A 19,143-nucleotide genomic window follows, 5' to 3' on the forward strand; every position below is an offset into this window, starting at 1 on the left:
ATGGCAGAGTGGCCAAATGGAAGCCACTCCTCAGTAAAAGGCACATGACAGCCCACTTGGAGTTTGCAAAAAGGCACCTAAAGGACTCTCAGACCATGAGAAACAAGATTCTCTGGTCTGATGAAAGTCTTTGGCCTGAATGCCAAGCATCACTCTGGAGGGAACTTGGCACCATCCTTACAGTGAAGCATGGTGGTGGCAGCATCATACTGTGGTGATGTTTTTCAGCGGCAGGGACTGGGAGACTAGTCAGGATCAAGGGAAAGATGAACGGAGCAAAGTCCTGTGAGATCCTTCACGAAAACCTGCTCCAGAGTCCTCGGGACTTCAGACTGGACCGAAGGTTCACCTTCCAACAGGACAACGACCCTAAGCACACAGCCAAGACAACGCAGGAGTGGCTTCGGGAAAAGTCTCTGAATGTCCTTGAGTGGCCCAGCCAGACCCCGGACTTGAACCCGATCAAACATCTCTGGAGAGAACTGAAAATAGCTGTGCAGTGATGCTCCCCATCCAACCTGGCAGTGCTTGAGAGAGAAGAATGGGATAAATTCCCCAAATAAAGTTGTGCCAAGCTTGTAGCATCATACCCATGAAAAGTCAAGGCTGTAATCACTGCCGATGAATGATGAATGGAGCAAAGTACAGAGAGATCCTTAATGAAAACCTGCTCCAGGGTGCTCAGGACCTCAGACTGGGGCGAAGTTTCACCTTCCAACAGGGCAACGACCCTAAGCGCACAGCCAAGACAACGCAGGAGCGGCTTCGGGACAAGTCTCTGAATGTCCTCGAATGGCCCAGCCAGAACTCAATCAAACATCTCTGGAGACCTGAAAATAGCTGTGCAGTGAAGCTCCGTATCCAACCTGACAAAGTTTGAGAGGATCTGCAGAGAAGAATGTGAGGAACTCCCCAAATACACGTGTGCCAAGCTTGTAGCGTCATACCCAAGAAGTCTCAAGGCTGTAATCACTGCCAAAGGTGCTTCAACAAAGTATTGAGTAAAGTGTCTAAATAATTATGTAAACATTTGCTAAAATGTTTAAAAAACGTTTTTCTGCTTTGTCGTTATCAGGTATTGTGTGTAGATACAATTTAATCAATTTTAGAAAAAGGCGTTACAAAGCAAAAAAAAAATGTAAAAACATTTTAGCAAATTTTGACATAATTATTTAGACACTTTACTCAATACTTTGTTGAAGCACCTTTGGCAGCGATTACAGCCTTGAGACTTCTTGGGTATGACGCTGCTAAAATAACAATAATGAGGATATTTACAGGGTGCCTAGTCAATGTGCGGTGGTACAGGTTAGTCGAGGTAATTGAAGTAATATGTACATGTAGGTAGAGGTAAAGTGATTATGCATAGATAATACACAGCAAGTAGCAACAGCATAAAAAAACGGGGTGAGGGGGGTCAATGCAAATAGTCTGGGTAGTCATTTGATTGTATGTTTTGTATGTTTTGTTTGATAAAGTTCATATACAAAAAATCTCAGTATACATTGGCGTTCACTAGTTCCAAAAGCCACATCATTTTACAGAAATACTTATTATAAATGTCAATTAAAATACAATTGTTAGACATGGAAATATAGTTATACCTCTCCTTAATGCAACAGCTGTGTCAGAGTTCAAAAAAACTTTACGGAAAAAGCAAACCATGCAATAATCTGAGACGGCACTCAGAATATTTTTTTTTATCCGCCATGTTGGAGTCAACAGAAATCATAAATAACATTATAAATATTCCCTTACCTTTGATGATCTTCATCAGAATGCACTCCCAGGAATCCCAGTTCCACAATAAATGTTTGTTTTGTTCGATAATGTCCATTATTTATGTCCAAGTAGCTACTTTTGTTAGGGCGTTTAGTACACAAATCCAAATGCTCGTGCAAGTCCAGCCGAACGTTGGACGAAAACTTTAAAAAGTTATATTACAGGTCTTAGAAACATTTCAAACTAAGTATAGAATCAATCTTTAGGATGTTGTTATCATACATCTTCAATAACGTTCCAACCGGAGAATTCCATTGTCTGTAGAAAAGCAATGGAACGCAGGTCGCTATCATGTGAAATGCGCGTGACCAGGACCTGGCTCTCTGCCAGACCACTGACTCAAACAGCTCGCATCCAGCCCCACATCACAGTAGAAGCCTCATTCAAGTTTCTAAAGACGGTTGACATCTAGGGAAGCCTCAGGAAGTGCAACATAATCAACATCCCGCTGTGTATCCAATAGGGACTGGGTTGAAAATCGACCAACCTCAGATTTCCCACTTCCTGTTTTGATTTCTTCTCAGGTTTTTGCCTGCCATATGAGTTATGTTATAGTCACAGACATCATTCAAACAGTTTTAGAAACTTCAGAGTGTTTTATATCCAATACTAATAATAATGTGCATATATTAGCAACTGGGACTGAGGAACAGGCCATTTACTCTGGGCACCTTTCATCCAAACTACTCAATAATGCCCCTGCAGCCATAAGAATTTGAGGAGCCTTTCGACCTAGACTTGGTGCTCCGGTACCGCTTGCGGTGCGGTAGCAGAAAGAACAGATAATGACTATGGTGGCTGGACTCTTTGACAATTCTTTGGGCCTTCCTCTGACACTGCCTGGTATAGAGGTCCTGGAAGGCAGGAAGCTTGGCCCCGGTGATGTACTGGGCCGTACGCACTACCCTCTGTAGGGCCTTGAGGTTGGAGGCCAAGTAGTTGCCATACCAGGCAGTGATGCAACCCGTCAGGATGCTCTCAATGGTACAGCTGCAGATTTTTTGAGGATATGAGGACCCATGCCAAATCTTTTCAGTCTCCTGAGGGGGAATAGGCATTGTCGTGCCCCCTTCACGATTGTCTTGGTGTGTTTGGACCATGATATTTTGTTGGTGATGTGGACACCAAGGAACTTGAAGCTCCACTGCAGGCCTGTCGATGAGAATGGAGGCGTGCTCGGCGCTCCTTTTCTTGTAGTCCACAATCATCTCCTTTGTCATGATCACATGGAGGGAGAGGTTGTTGTCCTGGCACCACACTGCCAGGTCTCTGACCTCCTCCCTATGGGTTGTCTCGTCGTTGTCGGTGATCAGGCCTACCACCTTTTGTGTCGTCGGCAAACTTAATGATGGTGTGGAGTCGTACTTGGCCACGCAGTCATGGGTGAACAGGGAGTACAGTAGGGGACTAAGCACGCAGCCCTGAGGGGCCCCAGTTTTGAGGATCAGCGTGGCAGATATGTTGTTGCCTACCCTTACCACCTGGGGCCGGACCGTCAGGAAGTCCAGTTGCAGAGGGAGGTGTTTAGTCCCAGGGTCCAAATTCTTGTTAATCTAACTGCAATTTACTGTAGCTATTGCAGTGAAATAACGCCATGCTATTGTTTGAGGAGAGTGCACAGTTATGAACTTGAAAATGTATTAATAAACCAATTAGGCACATTTGGGCAGTCTTGACACTACATTTTGAACAGGGATACAATGGTTCATTGGATCAGTCTAACACTTTGCACATACACTGCTGCCATTTAGTGGCCAGAATCTAAATTGCACCTGGGCTGGAATAATACATTATGGGCTTTCTCTTGAATTTCAAAGATTGCATGTTTTTTCTTTGTATTATCTTTTACTCTATCTACTCTGTTATATTCTCCTACATTAGTTTCACATTTCCACAAACTTCATAGTGTTTCCTTTCAAATGGTATCAAGAATATGCATATCCGGCATCCCGAGTAGCAGTCTAAGGCACTGCATCGCACTGCTAGCTGTGCCACTAGAGATTCTGGGTTCGAGTCCAGGCCCTGTCGCAGCCGGCGGTGACCGGGAGTCCCATGGTGCGGCGCACAATTGGTCCAGCGTCGTCCGGGTTAGGTGAGGGTTTGGTCGGCGGTGATGTCCTTGTTCCATCGCGCACTAGCGACTCCTGTGGCGGGCCGGGCACAGTGCATGCTGACACGGTCGCCAGGTGTACAGTGTTCCCTCTGACACATTGGTGCGGCTGGATTCTGTTAAGTGGGCATTGTGTCAAGAAGCAGTGCGGCTTGGTTGGGTTGTGTTTTGGAGGACGCACGGCTCTCGAGCTTCGCCTCTCCCGAGTCCGTACGGGAGTTGCAGCGATGAGACAAGACTGTAACTACCAATTGGATACCACAAAATTGGAGAGAAAAAGTGGGTAAAAAAAAAAGAACATGCATTTCCTTGCTTCAGTTAGATTTGGGTGTGTCATTTTAGGCAAAAACATTTTTAAAAGGGGCGGATCCTTAATTAATTAAATGTCTTACTCACATCGGCTATGGAGAGCAAAATCACACAGTCGTCCGGAATAGCTTGTGCTCTCATGCATGCTAATAGTAATAGTTTAGTTTGCAACGTAATAGTTTGCAAGCACTGCCACATCCAACGAGCATCAGAGCCGGTGTAGTAGGATTCAATCTTAGTCCTGTATTGACGCTTTGCCTGTTTGATGGTTCATCAGAAGGCATAGCGGGATTTCTTATAATCATCCGGGTTAGAGTCCCACTCTCTGAAAGCGGCAGCTCTACCCTTTAGCTCAGTTCAGATGTAGCCTATAATCCATGGCTTCTGGTTGGGGTATGTACGTACGGTCACTGTGGGGACGACGACATCCATGCACTTATTGATGAAGCCGGTGACTGATGCGGTATAGTCCTCAATGCCATCGGATGAATCCTGGAACATATTCCAGGTCTGTGCTAGAAACAGTTATGTAGTTTAGCATCTGCGTAATCTGACCACTTCCGCATTGAACGAGTCACTGGTACTTCCTGCTTTAGTTTTTGCCTGTAAGCAGGAATCAGGAGGATAGGATTATAGTCAAATTTGCCAAATGGAGGGCAAGGGAGAGTTTGTACGTATCTCTGTGTTTTGAGTAAAAGTGGTCTAGAGTTTTTTTTCTTCTGGTCGCACATGTAACATGCAGGTAGAAATGAGGTAAAATGGATTTATGTTTCCCTGCATTAAAGTCTCCGGCCACTATGAGCGCCCTTCTCTTGATGAGCTTTTTCTTGTTTGCATATGGCCTTATACAGCTCGTTGAGTGCGGTCTTAGTGCCAGCATCTGTTTGTGGTTGTGAATAGACAACTCCGTAAAATCATATAATTAATATTAGATTTCGCGCACCAGCTGTTATTGACAAATAGACACAGACCGCCACCCCTTGTCATACCGGAGGCAGCTGTTCTGTCTTGCCGATGCACAAGAAACCCAGCCAACTGTGTATTATCCATGTCGTCGTTCAGCCACGACTCGGTGAAACATGAGATATTACAGTTTTTATTAATGTCCTGTTGGTAGGATAGTCTTGAACGGAGCTCATCCAGTTTATTCTCCAATGATTGCACGTTGGCCAATAGAACATATGGTAGAGGCGGGTTACCCACTCACTGACTAATTCTCACAAGGCCCCCGAACCTGCGTCCCTTGTATCTCCGTCTCTTCTTCATGTGAATGACGGGGATTTGGGCCTGGGCCAGTATCAGCATTAAATCCTTCACGTCTGACTCATTAAATAAAAAATCTTTGTCCAGTTTGTGGTGAGTAATCGCTGTTCTGATATTCAGGAGCTCTTTTCGTTGTGAACATTATGAACAAAATAAGTTACAAACAACGCGAAAAAACACACAAAATAGCACAAGAGCCCGTAAAACGGCAGCCATCTCCTCCGGCGCCATTTCAAGTAATTTGGCCTCACCAAGCCATTCTCCATTTCTATTGAGACCAGGGAGTCCAGCACTATGGAAAATGCTTCATTCTCAGACGTTTAGCCTATTTCTTCCTGATGTTGACCAACAGTCCTGTGGTCACAAAGGTCATGACATTTAATAAATATGTATGAGAGTTGATCAAATGTCGCCGACTGCCCCAGTCTATAACAAAGTTCACTGAGGTCTCTCCTCATACTGGAGTAAAAGCTTCTACACATCTATCCAACTACTGCCAACTCAACCGTCCATCAAACCCTGCAAACGTGAAATCTCCATAAAGTACAGAGACACAGAGAACAGTTTGTTTACTTTTAGTAGTGATGGGGGGGAAATAAATTGCTACAGTTTTGTTTTTGTCTTGTTTTGACAATATCACAATATGATTTTGTGCTAGTTGGCTGTACCTGCACCAAAACTTCACTATGTTTCCCTACATAGCTTGTTCTCCATCTTATTTTTATATATTTTTTAAATTATTAAAACAATAACAGTTCAAAGACAATATGAATGACCACTCCAATCAGTGGGTGTTCTGTTCAGTGGGTGCGCCAGCCCCCACCCACCCGAGACGCTGGCCCCCGCTCCTGGCCCAAAGGGATTTTCCAAGGGTGGGATGGACTAAGCCCCGCACAACGCCCGGGTGCACCCATAACTACCAGGTCCAGAACACACACATACAGCTCAGTGGAAAACAGAAATAACTAAACGCAAAACATACAATGATCACATCCCAGGTATTGTGGTATTGCAGGTATTGTGTGTAGATTAATGAAAATAAAATAAAAACCAATTTTAGAATGAGGCTGTAACGTAACAAAATGTGGACAAAGTCAAGGGGTCTGAATACTTTCCGAATGCACTGTATTTATTCCAACACTTTAATTGGCTCCCAAGTGGCGCAGCGTCTAAGGCACTATATCTCAGTGCAAGAGGTGTCACTACAGACACCCTGGTTCGAATCCAGGCTGTATCACAACCGGCCGTGATTTGGAGTCGGTGCACGACAGACAGACAGAGACAGACAGACGTGGAGGGGCTCAAGCTGTTGCAGAGGGAGAGAGAGTTTTTGGGCAGTCTCATCCTCCTAACTTAATAAAATAAAAAATATTTAACTAGGCAAGTCAGTTAAGAACAAATTCTTAGACTTGGACGACACTGGGCCAATTGTGCACGGCCCTATGGAACTCCCAATCACGGCCGGTTGTGAAACAGCCTGGAATCGAACCAGGGTCTGTAGTGACGCCTCTTGCACTGATATGTTGTGCCTTAGACCACTTCACCAGATGATGCTCTTCAACAAGCTAGATAGCCTCCTATGTTGGTGTAGTGGACAGGGGTCCATTTGTAAAGCCAGACTGAGACTGGGCCTTCCTCCTCCATGTTGTCTGATTGATTCCAGTGAGCCAGCGGTGGTGTGGTAGTGTAAATAGAATTGAACTCACCATGATGTAGTGTCTCTGCATCTCTGTCTTCTCACTGGCCAGCTTCTCACACTCCAGTTTCAGGCTGCAGAGGCAAGACACAAACATACATGCAACCATGCACGCGCACGCACACATAACAGAAAACACAGACACACAACCAAACACACACACAGGTCAACAAACTGATCAAGTGCAGGACATACACTATGGCCAACCGTATCGGTCTACTCTGCAGCCCCACCTGAATCTCTCCTTCTTGTCAAAGCTGAAAAGAGGTTATGGATCTAGATCGATCAGACAGAGAGACCGATGGGTCTCAGGCTGCAGTGGGAGAACAATGTTAGCTTCAGCACACTGTTCACAGAGCTGTGACCGAGAGAGATATGGCCATGAGTACTCAGCTCATGCTGTGAGGCTGGGCTCCCAGCACCAAGGTCACTGCAGGTCAACTCTACTCAGACTATCTCTCTGATGAAACACACCATCACTCTGCTATGATATGGAGTATAGACCCATATCACCACACCCTGCCACCCTGGTGTTTGTACTGTCCTGTCAACTCATATGCATGACAAAGACATAGAAGTTGGCAAAACAGCACAAACAGATCTGGGACCAGGCTAACACCCTGCCACTGTGTCATTAAGACTGAGACGGATAAGGTTAGAATCTGTACCTGCATATGGTTATGACTGTGCTATAACAACCATATGGTTCACTGCACCTGTCCTTGGCTTACACATACACATACAGTACAATTACGGCTGATGTCTAATGTAGCCTGTGTAATAATCCCAGACTAATAAGTAGAGCAGCAGCAGTGTTTCCCAGGGGGCTCTCTCAGTCCTTTGGAGAGAGGAGGAGGGACTGTTATCCCCTGAGGCACCTTAATTGGTAGAATTCATATAGGACACAATCCTCCGTCTCCTATCTTCAGACACACGGATATATGGGAAGCACAGACTTTTACTACAATCGTGTATTGATGTTTATGAGAAACTTGTATGAAGATTTGAGTTACATGTGTTGACCTCAAGTTAGGATTGTGGCTATAGAGTCTATGTAGGCCTGCATGATGGAGGGTGGTGTGAACAGTGGGGCAAAAAAGTATTTAGTCAGCCACCAATTGTGCAAGTTCTCCCACTTAAAAAGATGAGAGAGGCCTGCAATTTTCATCATAGGTACACTTCAACTATGACAGACAAAATGAGGGGAAAAAATCCACAAAAATCTCATTGTAGGATTTTTAATTAATTTATTTGCAAATTATGGTGGAAAATAAGTATTTGGTCAATAACAAAAGTTTATCTCAATACTTTGTTGTATACCCTTTGTTGGCAATGACAGAGGTCAAACGTTTTCTGTAAGTCTTCACAAGGTTTTCACACACTGTTGCTGGTATTTTGGCCCATTCCTCCATGCAGATCTCCTCTAGAGCAGTGATGTTTTGGGGCTGTTGCTGGGCAACACGGACTTTCAACTCCCTCCAAAGATTTTCTATGGGGTTGAGATCTGGAGACTGGCTAGGCCACTCCAGGACCTTGAAATGCTTCTTACGAAGCCACTCCTTCGTTGCCCGGGCGGTGTGTTTGGGATCATTGTCATGCTGAAAGACCCAGACACGTTTCATCTTCAATGCCCTTGCTGATGGAAGGAGGTTTTCACTCAAAATCTCACGATACATGGCCCCATTCATTCTTTCCTTTACACGGATCAGTCATCCTGGTCCCTTTGCAGAAAAACAGCCCCAAAGCATGATGTTTCCACCCCCATGCTTCACAGTAGGTATGGTGTTCTTTGGATGCAACTCAGCATTCTTTGTCCTCCAAACATGACGAGTTGAGTTTTTACCAAAATGTTATATTTTGGTTTCATCTGACCATATGACATTCTCCCAATCTTCTTCTGGATCATCCAAATGCTCTCTAGCAAACTTCAGACGGGCCTGGACATGTACTGGCTTAAGGTCTACAATTTTGTTTCTGGTGTCCTTAGACAACTCTTTGGTCTTGGCCATAGTGGAGTTTGGAGTTTGACTGTTTGAGGTTGTGGACAGGTGTCTTTTATACTGATAACAAGTTAAAACAGGTGCCATTAATACAGGTAACGAGTGGAGGACAGAGGAGCCTCTTAAAGAAGAAGTTACAGGCCTGTGAGAGCCAGAAATCTTGCTTGTTTGTAGGTCACCAAATACTTATTTTCCACCATAATTTGCAAATTAATTAATTAAAAAATCCTACAATGTGATTTTCTGGATTTTTTTTCTAATTTTGTCTGTCATAGTTGAAGTGTACCTATGATGAAAATTACAAGCCTCTCTCATATTTTTAAGTGGGAGAACTTGCACAATTGGTGGCTGACTAAATACTTTTTTGCCCCACTGTATATCCTATCTGTAATGGAGTCTATGGATGGAGGCTAGTGAGTGAGTATACAGCACCTGTGGTACTGAGCCTGGAGGAACTGGAACTCCTCCTTGATGCGGTCCAGGGTCTCCAGGACTGTGAACTTGAAAGACTGGCCAGGCTGAATAGGGACCTGGGGGAGAGAAAATAAAGGAGAGGAAAGAAGAAGGGAGAGTAAGGTCACTTCAACACACACCATAAAAAACACTGCCCTTGCTCTCTTCATCTCTCACTCCACCCCCCTCTCTTTCACAAACACTCGCTCTCCTGGCACCCTCTTCTCCTCTCCTCTGTCATCCTCCTCTCTCACTCTCGCTCTTAATGACTCCGTCTCACTCCTCCTCTCACACAACATTAGCATCCCTCTCTCCTCTGCTCTCCTCTCCTCTCTCCTCTGCCAGGATGCTCTTGGATAATGTATTCCTGCCTACAAAGCACTGAGGAAGGGAAAGTGTCAAATGAATAACTTATGGTGAATCACAACCATTAAAACTGCACTGTCTTTCACCTGCTAAAAGCAAAGAATCTCAACAAACACCTCCCTGGAGAACCCAGCTTCCCCCAAGAGCCTGTCTGAAGCACTTTGGGTGTTGTTCCACTCGCTGTGTAGTTGGGGAAACACAAACACATCAAGGATGTTGTTGTTTTAGATGCAAAGGAAAAAAAACATGGATGCTAGTGGAGTTTCCAGGGGTTTGGAGAAGGGATTGTGGTGATATGAATCTGAGTGACAAGGTCCATTGGGGGTTATTGTGACCTGGTATTTATAGCTGAGGGGTTGGAATTGTCATGAGGGAGGGACATACTACTGACACACATGCATGCATACATGGAAATTTGGTCTGATGTGTCCAAATTTGAGATTTTTGGTTCCACACCTCTGTATGTATGTGAACGGATGATCTCCGCATGAGGGGTTCCCACCGTGAAGCATGGAGGAGGAGGTGCGATGGTGTGGGGGCGCTTTACTGGTGATACTGTCTGTGATTTATTTAGAATTCATGGCACACTTAACCAGCATGACTTCCACAGCATTCTGCAGCGATACGCCATCCCATCTGGTTTGCGCTTAGTGGGACGATCATTTGTTTTTCAACAGGAAAATGACTCAACACACCTCCAGGCTGTGTAAGGGCTATTTGACCAAAAAGGAGAGATGGAGTGCTGCATCAGATGATCTGGCCTCCACAACCACCCAACCTCAACCCAATTGAGATAGTTTGGAATGAGTTGGGCCACAGAGTGAAGGAAAAGCAGCCAACAAGTGCTCAGCATATGTGGGAACTCCTTCAAGACTTGGAAAAGCATTCCAGGTGAAGCTGGTTGAGAGAATGCCAAGAGTGTGCAAAGCTGTCATCAAGGCAAAGGGTGGCTACTTTGAAGATTATCAAATAAAAAATATATTTTGATTTGTTTGACACTTTTTTGGTTACTACGTGATTCCATATGTGTTATTTCATAGTTGTGATGTCTTCACTATTATTCTACAATGTAGAAAATAGTAAAAATAAAGAAAAACCCTTGAATGAGTAGGTGTGTCTTAACCCTTGACTGGTACTGTGTATATATGCACACACACACAGCAAGCCCTTGTACTAAATGGGGCTGCACACAACAAGCCTGGGACAATGCCAGACACACACACACAGAAACACAAAACTGATATTAGGCAGACGATGAGTGCCACTGCTCAGTGTTATTTAACCACATGCTCCAGGTCAGTGGCGTAGGCTGCTAACCTCACACTCCCGACCTCACTTTAGTCTGCACCACTCTGTCAATCTCTCTCTCCCTCCTCTCATTCTCTCACTCCATCTCTCTTTCTCACCACACCCACCCCTGAGAGCCAATACCAGACCTCTCCCCTTTGCCTTCCTCAGCTCTACCTCTTTCCTCCCCCTTTCTTTCCTCTCTTCCCACACCATAGGATGCGCGTCCCGGTCGTCCAGAGGCTAGCTAGGCTAGGTGGCTAAAATATTGGCGGTTTCAGTAGGAGCTTAATTAGTCTAGACAAGGAAAATTCAATTAAATTTCAATTAGGCTAACGGTGGAGGTCAGACACTCTGTGGGCTTTTCAGTAATTAAGCTGCGGGCTGAGCAGCTAGCCTAGTGCTGTGGCTGGGTGTCGGCTGGCTGGACAGACAGGCTTAACTCAGTACACAACCCCGAAGGGGGAGGGGGAAGAGGCGGCTGCCGACGAATCCCCACTGACCTTGATTCACATCACACTGGTCTGACAAACACACGCAGGGGCGGGAGATAGAGAAGAGATGGCATATCTCCCTACTGCACTCTAACAAACCATCTGACTAGACACTGGACCACCACAAACTACAGTCCAGACTGACTACTGTCCATTTTACATAAGCCCTCACTCACAATAACACATTCCTCAAAGTGAGTCAGGTTTTCTGTATGGGTCAGATTGTGGTTGTGGTTGACTCAGACAAAGAGAGACATGACTATAGACCCAGCGTGGTCTGTTCTCAGAGCTCAGGGCCCTCCATGACTGGTCCTGGATGAGCCTTGAGTTTGGGGTTTGGCCTGGCATATGACAGATGGCAGCTCAGACAGTGGGGGTCGCCAACACACAGCCAGGGGAATATTAGACTCCTAAAAGGGTTTTTCAGCTGTTCCCAATGGCAGAACTCTTTGAAAAACCCTTATTGGTTCGAGGTAAAACCATTTCCACGGAGTAGAACCCCTTCTCCTATGGGGAACGCCAAATAACCTGTTTATCTAAGAGTGTGTGTGGGGGGGGGGCATACACGGGACTCTCATCTCAGTGTGGCTCTGTTTGGCCCTGGTGGTGTCAGACAGCATGGGGGATCCCAAAAACTCAAACTGATCTGGTTAATCTAGGAGAGGAGGGAAGGGAGGGAGTGGGAAAACAGACAGACCAGCTATGTGGGACAACAGCAGTCAATCACAATTTAGAGTATCCAGAGCAGAGCTGGAGCAGGGCGAGCCGAAAATTAAGAAGGATTATCTATGGGTGTGTGTGTGTGGGGGGGTGGACTGAGCCAGGAGATCACATAACAGTACAGAGCCAGCAGCCGGGCCACAGCCCTCCTTCCCCCTCATCTGTCTATCAATCACTGGGGGAAACATTCAATTTAGGCTGGTGTTTCTGAGCTGGCAGCCGCAGCATGGGAGGTAAGGAAACCGATGCGGGTCTGGGACTGATCAGGACTGCAGAGCTTCTCTCTGCTCTATGGCACACTTTCTGTTCTGCCACCCGCTTCCTCTCTCTTTGCCTATCCTTCCCTTCCTCTCTATCGCTCTCGCTTTCCATCTCTATGTCTTTCTCACTCCGTCTCAGGAGAGAGATGTTCTGAGGGGTATCAAATAATCATGAGCTGGTGAAATATTTAGGGTAAAGGCACATGAATAGATGAAGAGTACCAAGTGTAGGAGGGAAGTGTTAATATGATCCCGGATGTAGGGGATATGTGTGTGCATGTTCTCGTCAGTGGCGGTTCTAGCTTATGGTGGTGGTGGCAGACTGGTTTTATATTATTCTTAACGACTTCGCACAAACCAGAAAAAAATGCAACAATATGTCTGTGCAACTATATATTCACAGTATAATGAATAAATGTTGGTTTATTTGGTAGCATTTCATAGTGACTGATTTTACTAATTGCATTAGTACTGTACTAAGTTAGAGGTGCGCTATTTGATAGATTCCCCCGTCCCCCCTACTTCGGGCTTCCAGTGGGGAGACCTGAGGTCAACCTACCTCCGCCCCCCTCCCCATCTCGTACTTCTGAGTGGGAGACCTTCCCAGGCAGTAGCCTGCCTAGCTCACAAACTAAAATCAGGGTACCCAGTCCAACAAGGTTAATTGACCCACAGTCCCACACGGTGACATGATATCATTGACGTGACGTGCAAATGAGCGATAGAAAACCAATCGCGCAAATGTCACCTTTCAGAATTTTTGGGTGCGGGCGCCCCTCTCTCTCTCTCTCTCTCTCTCTCTCAGGGGGGGCAGATCACACCCACCAAAGCCCTAAGACAGACACACACCTCTTTCGATTCCCCACATTTCCAGGCAAGCAGCATCTTAGCTGGAGCGGAGCCCTCATTTAACGCTTGAAGGTGTTGATACCAGGGCACTAGCCAGGCTGCCAGTCAGTCACAATACAAAACCATTTGGAGATGGTGGCTCTCCATTGTGGTGAGAGGCAAAAGCCTCCGCCATCCAATTCTGGATTATAAATGGAGGGATTGGCGGTGAAAAGAGGGTTTGGAGTGGTTCCAAACCATGGTCAGATCAGTTATTTTTATAAAGAACAACAAGGGCCTTGACTGAGGAGAGAATGAGTGTTGAGATTGCAGAACAGAGACCAGTTATTCTGGATTGATGTGTTCATAACTGATTTAGAACCTGTTTGCTATTTATTTTTGATTTTGATTTATTTCACCTTTATTTAACCAGGTAGGCTAGTTGAGAACATGTTCTCATTTGCAACTGCGACCTGGCCAAGATAAAGTGTAGCAATTCGACACATACAACAACACAGAGTTACACATGGAATAAACAAAACACAGTCAATGATACCGTAGAACAAAAGAAAACAAAAAGTCTATATACAGTGAGTGCAAATGAGGTAAGTTAAGGAAATAAATAGGCCATGGTGGGGAAGGAATTACAATATAGCAATTAAACACTGGAATGGTAGATTGGCAGAGGATGAATGTGCAGGTAGAGATACTGGGGTGCAAAGGAGCAAAATAAATAAATAAATAAATACCAGTATGGGGATGAGGTAGGTAGATAGATAGGCTGTTTACAGATGGGCTATGTACAGGTGCAGTGATCTGTAAGCTGCTCTGACAGCTGGTGCTTAAAGCTAGTGAGGGAGATGTGAGTCTTCAGCTTCAGAGATTTTTGCAATTCGTTCCAGTCATGGGCAGCAGAGACGACCAAAGGAGGAATTGGCTTTGGGGGTGACCAATGAGATATACTTACTGGAGCGCGTGCTACAAGTGGGTGCTGCTATGGTGACCAGTGAGCTGAGATAAGGCGGGGCTTTACCTAGCAGAGACTTGTAGATAACCTGTAGCCAGTGGGTTTGGCGACGAGTATGAAGCGAGGGCCAACCAACGAGAGCGTACAGGTCGCAATGGTGGGTAGTGTATGGGGCTTTGGTGACAAAACGGATGGCACTGTGATAGACTGCATCCAGTTTGTTGAGTAGAGTGTTGGAGGCTATTTTATAGATGACATCACCGAAGTCGAGGATCGGTAGGATGGTCAGTTTTACGAGGGTATGTTTGGCAGCATGAGTGAAGGATGCTTTGTTGCGATATAGGAAGCCGATTCTAGATTTAATTTTGGATTGGAGATGCTTAATGTGAGTCTGGAAGGAGAGTTTACAGTCTAACCAGACACCCAGGTATTTGTAGTCGTCCACGTATTCTAAGTCAGAGCCGTCCAGAGTAGTGATGCTGGACGGGCGAGCAGGTGCGGGCAGTGATCGGTTGAATAGCATGCATTTAGTTTTACTTGCGTTTAAGAGCAGTTGGAGGCCACGGAAGGAGGGTTGTATGGCATTGAAGCTCGTCTGAAGGTTAGTTAACACAGTGTCCAAGGAGGGGCCAGAAGTATACAGAATGGTCTCGTCTGCGTAGAGGTGGATCAGAGAATCACCAGCAGCAAGAGCAGCATCATTGATGTATACAGAAAAGAGAGTCAGCCCGAGAATTTAACCCTGTGGCACACCCATAGAGACTGTCAGAGGTCCGGACAACAGGCCCTCCGATTTGACACACTGAACTCTATCAGAGAAGTAGTTGGTAAACCAGGCAAGGCAATCATTTGAGAAACCAAGGCTGTCGAGTCTGCCAATAAGAATGTTGTGATTGACAGAGTTGAAAGCCTTGGCCAGGTCGATGAATACGGCTGCACAGTAATGTCTCTTATCGATGGCGGTTATGATGTCGTTTAGAATCTTGAGCGTGGCTGAGGTGCACCCATGACCAGCTCTGAAACCAGATTGCATAGCGGAGAAGGTATGGTGGGATTCAAAATGGTCAGTAATCTGTTTGTTAACTTGGCTTTCGAAGACCTTAGAAAGACAGGGTAGGATAGATATAGGTCTGTAGTAGTTTGGGTCTAGAGTGTCACCCCCTTTGAAGAGGAGGATGACCGCGGCAGCTTTCCAATCTTTGGGAATCTCAGACGATGCGAAATAGAGGTTGAACAGGCTAGTAATAGGGGTTGCAACAATTTCGGCAGATAATTGTAGAAAGAGAGTGTCCAGATTGTCTAGACCGGCTGATTTGTAGGGGTCCAGATTTTGCAGCTCTTTCAGAACATCAGTTATCTGGATTTGGGTAAAGGAGAAATGGTGGGGGCTTTGGTGGGTTGCTGTGGAGGGTCCCGGGCAGTTGACCGGGGTAGGGGTAGCCATGTGGAAAGCATGGCCAGCCGTAGAGAAATGCTTATTGAAATTCTCAATTATAGTGGATTTATCGGTGGCGACAGTGTTTCCTAGCCTCAGAGCAGTGGGCAGCTGGGAGGAGGTGCTCTTATTCTCCATGGACTTTACAGTGTCCCAGAACTTTTTTGAGTTAGTACTACAGGATGCACATTTCTGTTTGAAAAAGCTAGCCTTAGCTTTTCTAACTGCCTGTGTATATTTGTTCCTAACTTCCCTGAAGAGTTGCATATCACAGGGGCTATTCGATGCTAATGCAGAACACCACAGGATGTTTTTGTGCTGGTCAAGGGCAGACAGGTCTGGAGTGAACCAAGGACTATATCTATTCCTAGTTCTAAATTTTTTTGAGAGGAGCATGCTTATTTAAGATGGTGAGGAAGGCAATTTAAAGAATAGCCAGGCATCATCTACTGACGGGATGAGGTCAATGTCATTCCAGGATACCCCGGCCAGGTCGATTAGAAAGGCCTGCTCGCAGAAATGTTTTAGGGAGCGTTTGACAGTGATGAGGGTTGGTCGTTTGGTCGCAGACCCATTACGGATGCAGGCAATGAGGCAGTGATCGCTGAGATCTTGATTGAAAACAGCAGAGGTGTATTTGGAGGGCAAATTAGTTAGGATGACATCTATGAGGGTGCCCGTGTTTACTGATTTGGGGTTGTACCTGGTAGGTGCATTGATAATTTGTGTGAGATTGAGGGCATCAAGCTTAGTTTGTAGGGTGGCCGGGGTGTTAAGCATGACCCAGTTTAGGTCACCTAGTAGCACAAGCTCAGAAGATAGATGGGGGGCAATCAATTCACATATGGTATCAAGGGCACAGCTGGGGGCAGAGGGAGGTCTATAGCAAGCGGCAACAGTGAGAGACTTGTTTCTGGAAAGGTGCATTTTTAGAAGTAGAAGCTCAAATTGTTTGGGTGCAGACTTAGATAGCCTGCAGAGTTCTGTATTACTATCTTAGCAGTAGATTGCAACACCACCCCCTTTGGCAGTTCTATCTTGGCGGAAAACATTATAGTTAGCAATGGAGATTTCATGGTTTTTGGTGGTTTTCCTAAGCCAGGATTCAGACACGGCTAAGACATCTGGGTTGGCAGAGTGTGCTAAAGCAGTGAGTAAAACAAACTTAGGGAGTAGGCTTCTAATGTTAACATGCATGAAACCAAGGCTTTTACGTTTACGGAAGTCAACAAATGAGAGCACCTGGGGGTGGGAGTCGAGCTAGGCACTGCAGGACCTGGATTAACCTCCACATCACCAGAGGAACAGAGGAGAAGTAGGATAAGGGTAAGGCTAAAGACTATACGAACTGGCCGTCTAGCACGTTCAGAACAGAGAGTAAAAGGAGCAGGATTCTGGGCACTATAGCATAGATTCAAGACATATTGTACAGACAAAGGTAAGGTAGGATGTGAGTACATTGGAGGTAAACCTAGGCATTGAGTAATGAAGAGAGAGATATAGTCTCTAGAGATGTTTGAAACCAGGTGATGTCATCGCATATGTAGGAGGTGGAACAACATGGTTGGTTAAGGCATATTGAGCAGGGCTAGAAGCTCTACAGTGAAATAAGACAGTAATCACTAACCAGGACAGTAATGGACAAGGCATATTGATATTAGAGAGAGGCATGTGTAGCCAAGTGAACATATGGGTCCAGTGAGGGACACAGCGATTGAGACAGTTAGCAGACCGATGCTAACAAGCTAACAGTTAGTAGGCCGGGGCTAAACAAGCTAGCAGCTTGTAGACCAGGGCAAGCTAGCAGTAAGCAGGCCGTGTTAGCAAGCAAGCAGTTAGCATGGGCTAGCAGTTACAGACCGGGCAGGTAAGCTAGCAGTTAGCAGGCCGGCAGCTAGCAGTTAGTAGACCGGGGCAAACTAGCAGTTAGCAGACCGGGTTAGCAAGCAGTTAGCAAGGGCTAGCAGTTAGCAGACCAGGCAGGCAAGCTAGCAATTAGCAGACCGGGTTAGCAAGCAAGCAGATAGCAGGGGCTAGAAAGTTAGCCTTTGGGGGACGTCGCGGTGGGGGTAAGTCTGTTTTTGCCTCTTCGTGCGGTGACGTCGATAGACCAGTCATGGAATTAGTAGGGTTCCAAGTAGCTCTAGCTAGCTAGCAGGCCTAGCTGGTTAGCATAATGGGCCTTCAGCGGGCGTCGCGCCCGAGGGGCCTGTTGAGGTCCTCGGGCAGATTATGTCGGTATTCCAGTCGTAGGGGATCTGCAGGGTTCCATGCACCCCCAGACCGGCTGTATAAGGGGTCCGGATATTGTAGCCCAGGAGTATACTTCGGTGGTAGCACAGGAGCCCTGGCCGGGCTAGCTTCAAGCTAATTGGTGCTTGCTCTGGGATGGAAACGTTAGCCAGGAGTAGTCATCCGGGATTGCGGTTAGCTAGTTGTGAAGATCCAGATGAAAATGTTCCGTTTGCGGTAGGAATCCAGGGATAAAAATAACAGGTCCATTATGCTCTGGTTAGTCACATTGTTCGAACTGACGAGAGCTTTCCGAGCTGAAGGTTAGCTGATGACCGCTGGCAACGGTTTGCTGACTGATAGCTGGTAGTTAGCTGGCTAGCTTCAGTTGAGGGATTCCAGATCCGAAGTAAATATAAATACTTTAGGGGAAAAAAGCAGATTCACGCCACATTGGGTGAGGTGGGTTGCAGGAGAGTATTTAGATGTTGAGGTTTAGCAAAATATTTGAAAGGATATGCGACAAAAAAGATGTAAAATTATATATACAAGGGACACAACAGGACAAAGACGTCTGACTGCTACGCCATCTTGGATTGGAGAAAAAAAAGCAGGTAACAGTATGGATGAAGAAGTACAGTACAGAATGTACAGTACCAGTCAAAAGTTTGGACACACCTACTCATTCAAGTGTTTTTCTTTATTTTTTTACTATTTTCTACATTGTAGAATAATAGTGAAGACATCAAAACATTGAAATAACACATATGGAATCATGTAGTAACCAAAAAAGTGTTAAACAAATCAAAATAGATTTTATATTTAAAATTCCACAAAAGAGCCACTTTTTGCCTTGATGAGAGCTTTGCACACTCTTGGCATTTTCTCAACCAGCTTCAGCTGGAATGCCTTTCCAACAGTCTTGAAGGAGTTCCCACATA

The 19,143-nt window shown here is 45.6% G+C and overlaps 1 protein-coding gene across 4 annotated transcripts in view; it reads right to left on the minus strand.

Moving 5' to 3' along the window:
* The window catches only part of LOC112251558 (transducin-like enhancer protein 4), a 93,972-nt gene that overhangs the window by 65,865 nt on the left and 8,964 nt on the right, over positions 1 to 19,143 (minus strand). For all 4 annotated transcript variants that reach the window (XM_042322101.1, XM_042322102.1, XM_042322103.1 and 1 more), the window contains exons 2-3: positions 9,593 to 9,690; positions 7,171 to 7,234 (exon numbers count right to left, since the gene is read on the minus strand). In XM_042322101.1, the coding sequence (XP_042178035.1) occupies positions 7,171 to 7,234; positions 9,593 to 9,690 (162 nt within the window). The remainder of the gene's footprint in view (positions 1 to 7,170; positions 7,235 to 9,592; positions 9,691 to 19,143) is intronic.

Source organism: Oncorhynchus tshawytscha, linkage group LG05 (assembly GCF_018296145.1).
Source record: "Oncorhynchus tshawytscha isolate Ot180627B linkage group LG05, Otsh_v2.0, whole genome shotgun sequence".
NCBI classification, from domain to species: domain Eukaryota; kingdom Metazoa; phylum Chordata; class Actinopteri; order Salmoniformes; family Salmonidae; genus Oncorhynchus; species Oncorhynchus tshawytscha.